Source organism: Cornus florida, unplaced genomic scaffold (assembly GCF_030987335.1).
Source record: "Cornus florida cultivar Cherokee Brave unplaced genomic scaffold, ASM3098733v1 CherokeeBrave_3.0.0_Hap2_Chr11, whole genome shotgun sequence".
In the NCBI taxonomy this organism is placed as follows: Eukaryota; Viridiplantae; Streptophyta; class Magnoliopsida; order Cornales; family Cornaceae; genus Cornus; species Cornus florida.
Window position 1 is genome coordinate 127,123,792 of NW_026775581.1, and position 12,366 is coordinate 127,136,157.

General features: G+C 35.0%; 1 protein-coding gene across 1 annotated transcript; it reads left to right on the forward strand.

The window, feature by feature from the left end:
* The first annotated feature begins 2,290 nt into the window (after nucleotides 1-2,290).
* Nucleotides 2,291-10,229, forward strand: LOC132283011 (gamma carbonic anhydrase 1, mitochondrial-like). The gene is made up of 5 exons (XM_059784880.1): nucleotides 2,291-2,507; nucleotides 3,761-3,904; nucleotides 8,366-8,491; nucleotides 8,592-8,743; nucleotides 9,598-10,229. Exons 1-5 carry the CDS (start codon nucleotides 2,393-2,395, stop codon nucleotides 9,874-9,876), a joined length of 816 nt encoding a protein of 271 aa, XP_059640863.1. The 5' UTR covers nucleotides 2,291-2,392; the 3' UTR covers nucleotides 9,877-10,229.
* The last annotated feature ends 2,137 nt before the right edge of the window (nucleotides 10,230-12,366 follow it).

The following is a 12,366-nucleotide window of genomic DNA, read 5'->3' on the forward strand; positions in this document are numbered from 1 at the left end:
ACTACCCTTAGAGTCGGCTCCAATACATCTAGAGCTAGCTCCCCCATTTGGGAGCCGATTCTAAGTCCTTTGGGAGCCTTCTCTCCCTCCCTTAGCAGCCGTTGTCCCTTCCAGTTTTCTTCCTCACCTCCGACACCACTTACAGTCTCTGCATTAAGTTTAATTACATGTTTTAAGGTCCCATCCTAGTCCCATATTAATTTTGAAGCAGTATAATCCAACCGTGACAGGAACTATAACCCAAGTTTTAAGCATCGACAGTAAGACACACAGGTTTAAGTTTTAAAACAACAGAGACCAGATTGATTCCATAAAATCACATAATGATTTCACATGCATAAAAGATGTATTTAAACTTTAGTTTAATCCCTGAAGTCTATCTAAGCAGGCACAGAACACAGATTCCTGGGAAAGAGAAGATCATAAACTTGCCTTTGAAACTCAAACTTGTAAAGCTAATTCCACGTCTCTGAGTGTTAAACCACCCTTGCTGCTCCTACTGCAGTCCAGTAACACACACCAAACTTCCCTCCTTGATTCTGTTTTGTGAACCACCCAAACTCCCACTCCGGTTCTCTCTGTATCTCTCTGGTTTTCACTACCAATTTAGGGCTCTGTTTGTGGTTTACAGAACGTACGTTTATTCTGTTCTCCAAACCCTAAACCATGTATTGCTTTATATTTATAGGTGTATATTAATACCCTAGTCCACGAATAATTAGAGACTAAGCCCTAATCCCCATCCTAATCGGTCCATGAAACTATCTTAGTTATAACCTACGGCGGCTCATCTATACGTGAAATATAAGCCAAAAATTATAACTAAAACCCTAAGTTACCATACAGAAAATAAATAAACATTACATTAACTAAATAAGACAATTAAATAAATTCAAATAATATAATTAAAACAATCTCAATTAACATGTAAATTAAATACACACAAACATTAATTAAATCAATTAAGCAAACAAAATTAATCACTTAAAAACAACTTAGTCACATAACTTAATCAATTAATCAATGAAAAATTAAATTAAATTTCCAATTCTATCATTTTGAAAATTAGGGGTATTACACATATATACCCATATATACATGTATAAGCATCCATGGGTATTAACTGTACCCATTTAATCCATATCATCCAATCCCATCCTAAATAAAATTAAACACTTTGATTTAAACAATTAACTTAAACATTTAATTCAAGTCACCTATCTAATAATTTCAATTAAACAAAAAGGCAAGTTAAACAAATAAATTAATTTAAACCATTAATGAACATCCACATAAGCATATAATGCAATTAAAACAAAGAATTCAATTAGGCAAATAAACAATTAAACAATTAGACAAATAATCAACTAATCAAATAAAAAAAATGTAATAAAATAATAAAATAAATACCGAGACTATCCTTTTAAAATTAGGGGTATTACAGCTTTCCACCACCACCACCACCTACCACCGCCACTACCACCATTTTTTTTTTAAAAAAATGTTGTAAAAGAATGTCATTTTGTTAATTTAATTTATTTTTTACTAACACGGATATTTTGGAGAACTCAATTTGAAATTTATTCTATTCTAAATTTAAAATTGGTCAAATCAAACACTAGAATAATTATTATCATTCTATTTCTACACATTTCATATTTACAACAAAATAATAGAATGAGAATGGTCATTTTATTCCCACTTACATTTTATTTTTGTACACCAAACGCAACATAAAAGATTAAGAAAAATGCTTAATATGGAAAGGTGAATTTAGTAACAAATGAATAGGTGATGAAAAAGAGAGGAAGGAGACCTTCCTTAAGAAACCTCTTGTAATTTCTTTATGTTTTTTATTGAGCGAAAGGGAGAAAAGTCACAGTAAAATTGTCTGTAATTAAAAGTTAATGCAAGAACTCACTTAATAACATTATTTTTAAAATTAATACAAAAAGGCTTGACTTATTTAGGTATAAAATGTTTTTCAAAAACAAAAAAAAAATATATTTCTTATAACTTGTAAAAAATTAATTTATAATTTACTTTTGTTACGTTTTGAAATATATATAGTATATATTTTTCGTAAACAGAAATCCAAAAACACGCAAAACATCGAAGAAAGCTTCTATCGAGCGGTTAGGGAGAGAGACCAATTGGTGGTGACTTGAGCTCCATGCATTATTGGAAAACTGACCCTAAAAATAGCAGGTCCAACCTCCGAGTTTACGAGTCCACTCAGCCAATTTCGCATGTACACTGTACTGTATACATAAATAAATAAACAAATGGTCTCCACACACCACACTCTCTTTTACCCCCAAATGCTGCTGTGCGTTCGCAACTAAACACAGCCTCCTGTCTCTTGGATTTTGGAATTGAGAGTTGAAGAAAGATGGGGACGTTGGGTAGAGCAATCTACTCCGTCGGATTCTGGATCCGCGAAACTGGCCAAGCCCTCGATCGCCTTGGCTGTCGCCTCCAAGGCAACTACTACTTCCAAGAACATCGTACGCTCTCCTCTCTCTCTCTGTCTCTGGCTTCTATGGATCTTCACAACATTACTCATACATGTTGAGCCCTAGAAATTCAATATTTATTTTGTAATTCATCACTTCTCACTCTAAATTGTTATCTATTCAATGTTCACCAAACACTTTAGGGTTGACCAATTGACTCTTCTTGCATATAGAAAAACAAAAATCAGTGAACGAAACTGTACATTCATGTCATTGTGTTTGATAGAATCTGACATTCTCCTGCTTCATCTCGTCAACTTTAAGCTCTTTCTCATGAATGTGATATATGTGTTTGTGCGCGTTGCTTTTGGAATATTAAGCACGTGTTATATATTTATTTTGCGAAGCTAATAATGGTTCGTGAAAATAGAAAATTTTGGATTTGGAATTGGAATTGAGCCTAACCTAATTGTAATTAGAATCATAGGGAAAAGAGGAGTGTGCATGAGTGCATTTATATATTATCTTATTTTCTTTTGTTTTTAGCTTAATTTTCTGCAGAACTGAGTGGAAAATTCAAAATAGCTGTACATCAGAGTTACAAGTTGGACAGAGTTCAAACACGATTGCCGTTGGTGAATGTTTTATTTTTCAGAATGCCTAGATAGGTTGTAGGAAAGTTTGAACTTTGGACTAATAGTGTAGCTAACGGTGCAATAATAGTGTTTTGTTTGGTCTCCTAAAAATAAGGATGAATCTGAAGATGCGTGCTAGGAGAAATGATCCTACATTATTTAGAGTGAATCTCGCAATCTCATAATATGTTCAGTGATAATTTTAGTATTAAATCTGGCATTTGAGATTCTGGCAAGGTAAGCTGACTTTGAAGTCCTCCTGTTGTGAATAATACTCGGCGGATTAATTTTGTTATGATGCCAAACTTGTTTCCATTTTTAGTGATGGACGAGTAGTGTATCTCACCTATAATGAAATCGACACTCTTGGTGTTTGCCATCATTTGAAAAACATATTTGAATTTGTATATGCAATTTGATTGTTTGTTGAATTTCAGTTTGTTTCAATTTTATGGTTGGACCTTTTATATACCATATTGGAATCCATTTTGAAATATTATCCTTCTAAATCATATTATTAGTTTGAATTTCAGTTTATTTCTTTATTATCTTTTGAACTTTTTATTTTTATTTTTTATAAGTGACTTTTTATACACTGTTCTGTGAATCCCTTTAAAAATATCATACTTATGACATATTTTTTCCCCCTTTCCCTTTAATATCCTTAAGTGTCTAGGCATCGGACACTCATGAACGTATGTGACAAAGCTCCTGTGGTTGATAAGGAAGCATTTGTGGCCCCTAGTGCTTCTATTGTTGGGGATGTTCGGGTTGGACGAGGTTCCTCTATTTGGTATGGATGTGTTTTAAGAGGTAAGCTGCACCACAAGTTAAATTTGAATTTTTTGTTTTCATGTTATTATTATTATTTTCTTTGGGTAAATTTTTTGTTCTCATGTTTTGTAATGCACGTTCGGCCCATAAGTGACCCTTAGGATGAATTAAAATAAATAATGGAACCTCCAGTTACAAATTTGCATTTAATATCTCTGTGTTTTTACTGATTATGTACTTGTTATCATTGTGCTGTAGAACATGTGATGGTTTCTTGAAATTTGGGCTAGGTATGGCATTCTAACTACATAGGCATTAAGATTCTAAAATTAATATGTTTGGTTTGGAATCTGAAACCCTAAGTTTTAAATTAAGGGTCAATCATGCAAATGAAATGGGGATGGGCTTTCTTTTGTCGTTGAGAGGAAATGGGAGTTATGGACATGGTGATCATAAGGATTGGATTCAAGATATTAAAGATATCTTCATTCATACTCTTCAAATGTTGTTTTTCTTGGTAGCCTTGATTGATTATAATATTATTTTTCCAAGCTCTTTGGTGCATACTTAACTTGCCTCATAACCTTCTACACATTTGAAATATCTGTATGTTTATTTATTGAAAGAAGCTTGCAGCCACCTGCTGATAGTAGGCATCTATGGTCATCCTTCTGTTGCTTTAAAGAGCTTAGTGTGGTCCTTCAAGTAGTTAATTGCTTTCATTGAGTCCCATCCAAAGATTTAAATTGTCATGTGAGCGTTTAATTTAGCAAAAAGGAGTTGCCCAAGCCCATCTAAAGATCGGGTCAGACTCGGGTTTGCCCAACCGAGTTGCACCTATAACAATATCTGGGACTGATTGGATGTATACATTGATGTCAAACATTCGGGAGTCTTATACCTTTTTTTTTTTTTTTTTTTCCTTCCTTCAAATAGAAAACTCAATTTTCTTTTTTACTTTCACTACTTCTTGGATACAATTTCCGGTGTGAAAGACTGAAAGCAATATAAACTTGGCCTCGTCTACACAGAATATGTTGCAATTCAATTTTATAAGCACACCCTCCCATCCTGTTATATCTCAGGTGATGATATTCTTCTATGAATACCGGGATCCTGTCATTTTGCTTGTTTGACTTCCTGCAGTTGGGGTTAGCAAGGCTGTGCTGTTCATGTTCTGTTATTATTATTACTATTTTTCCTTCCATGATAACCCCTTCCTGAGGCCACTCTCTGAGTGTTTTCATTGATGAGATGGTTCATAGGCCTGGAGGAAATCTGGTTCCCATTTTTATCATTGTAGCTTTTATAATATTCATGTAGTGACCCTTCAAAGTGAGAAAGGAGCTGGCGGCAAAATTAGATAGAGGACCTTGAGCTATACCTAGGAGGATGGATTGAGAGATGAAATTATCCAAAATGGTACTGTACTTTATTTATGGAAATGAGAAAAGGAATTCTGGTATCACAATCCACAATTTTAATCAAATAAATGTCTGACATGTATTACGGCAAATTTCTGTTTGGATTTTTGGAGTCAGTGGATGAGCAAATTAGTAATTTTTGCAAAATGGATGTTGTTGCACAAAATTTGATAAAATTAGGCATTTATTTTTATAAACTTAGGAATTAGTTGTAAAAATTTAAAATAAAATGAGTAATGAGAGAAAATTGGTAAGATGGTTTGGACATGTGCAAAGAAACCTTTAAGCTCACTAGTTTGGAAAAGTGACATAGTCCACAATGAGAGTAATACTAGGGGAAAAGGAAAACCAAAGTTAGTTTTTGTAGAGTTAGTAAGGAAGGATTTGATAGCATGTTTATTGATTGTGGCTATGGCCTTAAATAGAGCGCAATGGATATATATGATTCATGTAGCCGACCCCAAGTAGTTGGGAAGAAGGCTTAGTTGTTGTTATTGTTGTTGTTGTACTATGATGGTGAGTTTTATAATAGGGTCAAGTGCAAAAAACACCCTTATAGTATGCATGCAGTGCATATTGTACCCTCCTGTGCAAAAAACACCCCTAAACTATGACATTTGTGCAAATAGGTCCTATTTATAAAAGTTGGACTAAAATGCCCTTAGCAACACATTTTATAATATATATAAAAAATACATATTTTGTGAAATGACTAAAAAGGGTTTGGTCCTTCTTCTTCATCATCTTTGTGGTTGTCAAGACCCACTTCGGTGACGACGTGCCTAGTTCAATTGTCCATTAAAACCGGTGAGCTACGACGGTGAGCTTCCATTTCGTTGAGATATAGTCTGGTGAGCTATGAGACTGTTCCGGTGGGCTAGGAGAATTGTTGGCTCTAGTTCAGCTTCATGCAGCAGCTTGGGGTCCCTACCGTTGGGTAGTTGATGCTCAGTCTCTGAACAACAGCTTCCTGAGGACGGTGAGATCCATCTCCGGCAGGCTTCCTTCTATTCAGATTTCAGACCAACTTGCAGCGATGAACCAAGAGACCGAGAAGCTCAAGGCAAACCCAGTAGGCGTCATCATTGCGTGTGCTTTATCAAGCACCCAGCACTATCCTTCCAATATACAAAAACTAACCGCAAATTAATCAACTAAGCTTATAACAATATAGCGTATATCTATGCATATATAATGATAAGTGGGAAAAACAGTGGAACATATCCACAGCTTCTTCAACAGTATTCATAGTCACGAATGCAAACCCACGACTCCGATCAGTTCCCTATTGTAAATAACCTTAAAAAAAAAAAAAAAAAAAAAAAAAAAAAAAAAAATCCCTAATATAAAAAATCCCTTCAAAACCCAAAAGGGACAAATTTTCACAATCAAATGCAAAGATCATTACCTCTGCAATCTCAACAACACCCACCTGATTGAAAATCTCAGCCAATTTCTCACCATCAACATCATATGGCAAGTTCCCAACGAAGACCTTTGCCTTTTCATGTGACTCCACAAACTCTTCTTCTCCGCCACTCTCTGTGGCGTCCCCAACTGCCTCCACCACTGCCCCTGCTTCATCTTCGCTTCCGCCTTCCCAATCGCCACTCTCACCCACGTAACTGTTTTCCCAGCTGACCTCTGCTTCTTCAATGACGGCTGTTTTGTCATCCTGAGCCCAGCCGGAGGTTTCGGGGACGAAGGCGACCACGTTTAGGAACCAGGTCTTCTGTACGAGAGAGAAAGATGAAGGTAGTGAAGGGGAGTGAGCGGAAGCAAGAAAAAACACACACAGGAAGAAGGAGGAGGTGGTTTGGTAGAGGTATTTTTGGAAGAGTAAAAGGGTAAAATGGGTATTATATTAATTGAGGGGTGTTTTCGCACAAATTGAAAAGAATAGGGGTGTTGTTTGCACACCTTTTTAAATAAGGGGTAAAAGTGCTATAAAATGTATACTTCAAGGGTGTTTTTTGCACTTACCCCTTTTATAATACTGGTGGCTATTGGTAGTGACTGCTGTATATGGATGTAAGAGGAGACTGCTGAAGTACTAATTATTGGCTGTTGCTGGATTATGTGGTAGTGGCAAAACCATGTAGGCGATGTGGCAGTGGTTCAAAAAGGTGATAGGGATGGTGGCTTACAAAGTGTTGGAGAAGGTGAGAGGGAATATGTTAAATAAGGGAGGTGGTGGTGAATCTACTGGTGATGAGGGGCATTGGTGGCATGAGGGGAGATAGAATTGCTTGTGGATATTTATGGAGGTGCCTAGAGAAGAGATTTGTTCAAGGGGAGTGGTGGTTTTATGAACTGTATGCTGTAACATTGTAGACCATTTATTAGATGAATTGTGCTTGTGGGCCTTGTGGCCATGGAAAGGAAGCAAAGAGGTAGCTGTGGCATACTGCATTTTTTAGAGCATTTATGTTCTCCTTTGCCCTCTTTAGCGATAACTAGAAGTAAAAGAAGAGGAAGAAGAAGATTATAGTGACTGGATGCTGCAGCTGATATTTGCATATTTTTATTATTGTTTTTGCAAACTGCAAAAGTTGGCATAAGTCCATGAGTTAATGATTACTCAGTTTTCATATTTTGTTGTGATTGATGTTATCGTCATCATGATTATCATTTTAAAAAGTTTTCGATTTGATGTTATCCAGAAGTTAATAATGGTTTTTTTTTTTTTTTTTTTTTTTTTTTTGGAGCTAGTCATATGCAGTTCACAAGTTTGTATATTTATTTTATTTTTCCCAGCTGATTGCAAACGATACCCCTCCCAATCCTCCCCTCCTTTGTCCTCCTCTCCCTCATCACCGCTGTTAGAAAAAGATAAGAAAAAGCTCCCTCTCTCAAAATTTATAAAGAATTAACCCAGTTCAACTCAAAAAAGCATTGGCTACATGTATTATGTTCCACCATTCTGCGCTTTTTAAGGGCATAAGCTCGGATAAACCGCACGCTATCCAATATTTTCTAAGAATGAATAAATAAATAAATATTTCTAGCTGTGTGCAAGGGCACACACATGTTCGATGCTATTGTTTCTTGTCTGAATGTGAATACTTCTGTGCAGGTGATGTGAACAACATCAGTATCGGATCTGGAACAAATATACAAGACAACTCTCTTGTTCATGTAGCTAAATCTAATCTAGCAGGAAAGGTTTTGCCAACTATTATCGGCGACAATGTTACTGTGGGTGTGTGACACTCTATCAAGTTTTATTTATTTATTTGTATATATATATTTTTACCTATCAGGCATCTTGAATTTTACAATGTCCAATTTTGACTTGACAGGCCATAGTGCTGTCTTGCATGGATGTACTGTTGAGGATGAGGCATTTGTTGGTATGGGTGCAACTTTGCTTGATGGGGTTTTTGTTGAGAAGCATGGCATGGTTGCTGCTGGAGCCCTTGTGAGGCAAAATACAAGGGTACCCTGTGGAGAGGTTTGTATATTCTAATGGCTTTTGGGTAATTGGGTGTTAATTACATTCCTCTGGAATGTTGGAGATCACATAACAAATCATTCTAAATCTTTTGCAATGAAATCATTGTGAAATTCATGATTTCAATGTGTTCAATAGAGTAATTCTACTCCTATACTATGCTAATTGCATTAGTGCCACAGCAAGGTTGGGTCTCTTGCTTCCCCTGTTTTCTGGCCAAATATGGTTCTGCAAGCCGTGGGAATGCCAGAAGGTGTTGACTGGATGTATTGAAGTGATGATGCACAAAGATTTCAGTCCAGGGGCTTCATCCTCCTGGTCCCTCTGGTCATTTATTCTTTGAAAGTGTCTTGGTTAGAAATTGCCATGTTGCCATAGCTAAACATCTCTCTATGTATTGGGGATTCTAGTTTAATAATGCTTTCATAGACTCGGAGTCTAGGTCTCAAAAGTATCTTGACAGCTGCTGCTTCTATTCACCTACAGTTGAGTTGCGCATTCCTGTTTGTTTGAGGAATTAATTCCATTGTTATCTTCTGCCATACCAAATGGTGGCATAGAGAACCATATTTTTGACTCTAATCACATCTCCTCATCCTTCAACGTGGGAGGTTGAGGATTCGAGCTCCTTTGAGGCATTAGTGGGTCTATGAGTGTTGGGCGTGTTTCTTACCTACCAAATAAATAAATAAAGTTGTAGGTGAAAGTTAATATTCCCTGGTCCAGGCCAGGGAGGTGACTCTACAACGATTTGAGACCGACTACTTACTGAAAATGAAATTTTTAAGTATTTCTATGACTTGAGATGGGCAAATGAACAAAATTTAGTTGACTAATACGTAATTTTTGAAAAGGTTTGGGGAGGTAACCCAGCAAAGTTCCTGAGGAAGCTCACAGAAGAAGAGATAGCCTTCATCTCCCAGTCAGCTTTGAATTATACCAACTTAGCACAGGTTCATGCAGCCGAAAATGCAAAGGGCTTTGATGAGATTGAGTTCGAGAAGGTGCTCCGCAAGAAGTTTGCCCGCCGGGACGAGGACTATGATTCTATGTTGGGTGTTGTTCGTGAAACACCTCCGGAGCTTATCCTTCCTGATAATATTCTTCCAGATAAAACACCAAAGGCTTCTTAAAGTGAGAATACCTCTTGGAATTTGATGGTGATGGGTATTTTGTCGTTGCATTCAAATTTATGGTTGATGCTTTTCATTTCTAATAATTTTTGAGGCTATGCTGGAGCGTTAAAGATCCAATCATTGTACGCAGTACTGGCATATGGCTCGGTTTCTCTTTGATTAATCAGAAACCTCCTTTGCTGTTTTTGAGAAATTAATGCTACTGTGGAACATATATCCCGATATTTCAATCTGGGAAGGTCTAATATAGATCACTCCATTTATTTGCATGTTTGAGTTGTACCAGAAATAAGAACGTGGAATTGTGTGTGTGTTTGAAGCTTTGGTTATTTCTTTTTTTGGTTGCTTTATTGTAGTATTCAAACGTTTTTCCTTCTTGAAATAGACAAAAAGCAAGAAACTTAAATATTTCTAATTGATAATCAATGACCGTCTCCTGCACCATTCATCTAATATTTGATTAAATCAATATTTTTATTATTATTCATCTATAATAATGTGTTGCATACAGGCAGCAAGAAACTTAGCAGAAAGTAGCAAAAATATTGATTTAATCAAATATTAGATGAATGGTGCAGGAGACGGTCATTGATTATTTAAAGCTAAAATTTAATCAGCTTACAGTTTTTTCCAAATTTATCTCTAAAATGTCCTGCATCATATGGGCTAGTGTTTGTAATTTGTGGTGATAGGCTTTAAAGTTTTTAAAGCCCTGCAATAAAAGGTCTGTTGTAGCACAGGCTACAAAAATGCCAGTAAGATTAAAATAAAGAATAATTCAAAAGTAAGATGAAAAAAAGAATAATTCTCCTTTTCTTTATTGCAACAGAGCAGGTTCATGCTTCGGGCTGTCTTTCTTTTGTGCTTTAGAGACAATGTGTGCTTTTTGTTTATCTTCCCTCCTTGTTTAATGGAGGCTGTGGGACTCAAATGTAATGTGTGATTTTATTAATAATATTTGCTTTCTTCTGCTAAGAACAAATAAAAATGAGGCTTAAATTACACAGGCTTCTCTTATAATTTGTCATAATTACAAGAACTTAGCTTATGATTTGAGAAATTACCCGACCTCCCTTAAAAATAAACATAACTTATACGGACCTCCTTCTATTAGTAAGTTAATGACGAATTTTGCTGATGTCATGTACTGAATAAATTAAAATTCTCATCTTACCCTTCGTCTATCTTACCTCTCTTTCACACATACAAATAGTATTATAGTCATTTACCTAACAATTTGACAGCATTTCAATAAATTAAACAAATGTGTTAGTGCATTTGACTATTCGTCACTAAGAAGAAACGCATTTGTTACGCATGTGTAGAACAGTTTCATTTTTAAGGGATGTCCCTGTAATTTACCCTTTAGTTTTTTAACCTTTTGGAACCCTTACTTTGGGAAAGTAACTTTTTGGAACTCACTCTTTAGTTGATAACTTTTAACTTTGGATTCCATAATGTACAACCACCGCATAAAATTGATCTTTATGTTAAGATCAAGTACATGGTGCATGAACAAAATCTTTTGTACAAAATATGTGTAAATGACATGTTCATCTCAATACTCCAGTCCTACAAAAAGTGTCCAACTTAAATTCTTGAGAATGGTTTTTAATATATATTTTTATTATAGTGGTAGATAATAAATTTTTAAATATATATATATTTTTTATGATGGGTTCACATATTTTTATAACTTAAGGTAAAGAGGATAAATTAAGAAATTATTTAAAAATAGTATATTAAAATTTGAATTGGGATAATTAAAAATGAAAAGGTGTGACACTTTTTGTGCAAGAGAGGGAGCAAATAAAATTTCTGTGGTGAGAATCTGTGTCCATTTTGAAAAAAAAAAAAAACAATCTTGTTCATGTTTCTATAAGCAAAAAATGCTAAAATTGTATTTGTATTATTATTTTTATTATTATTATCGATTAAGGTGTTTTTTGTTAATTTGAACACTTTAAGGTTTCGTTTATTTGAATGTAAAATATTTTTTTAAAAATATATATTTATTTTTTAGTGTTTGGTTGACGAAAATATTTACGAAAAAAAATAAATTAAAATTCAACAAAAATAATTTACTCATAAATTTTGGACAAATTATTTTACCCGTTGATAAACTTGACCTAAACTTTTAACAAACACCACAAAAATAAAAAAATTATAATTTACTTAAAACAATTTTATTTTTTTAAACAAATATTTTAGGAATAAATAAAGGGAGCAGAAAACGAGAAAGACCCCTCCCCTTTGGGCATGCACTTGTGATAAAGAGATATTGCGAATCTCGGTATTGTTCCCCAAACAAGGAATATGGGAAAGACACTACGAGAGATTCTGTATAAAGAAGTCCTTCAATGAGACAATTAGGTCAGTATCGATAAAAATTCCGTGTTTCCAAATGTGACCCCACAGGTGTCCTGTCACCATCACAATATCACCTGCCCAACCCCATTATTGAACTATTGAAAATAGAACAACTAC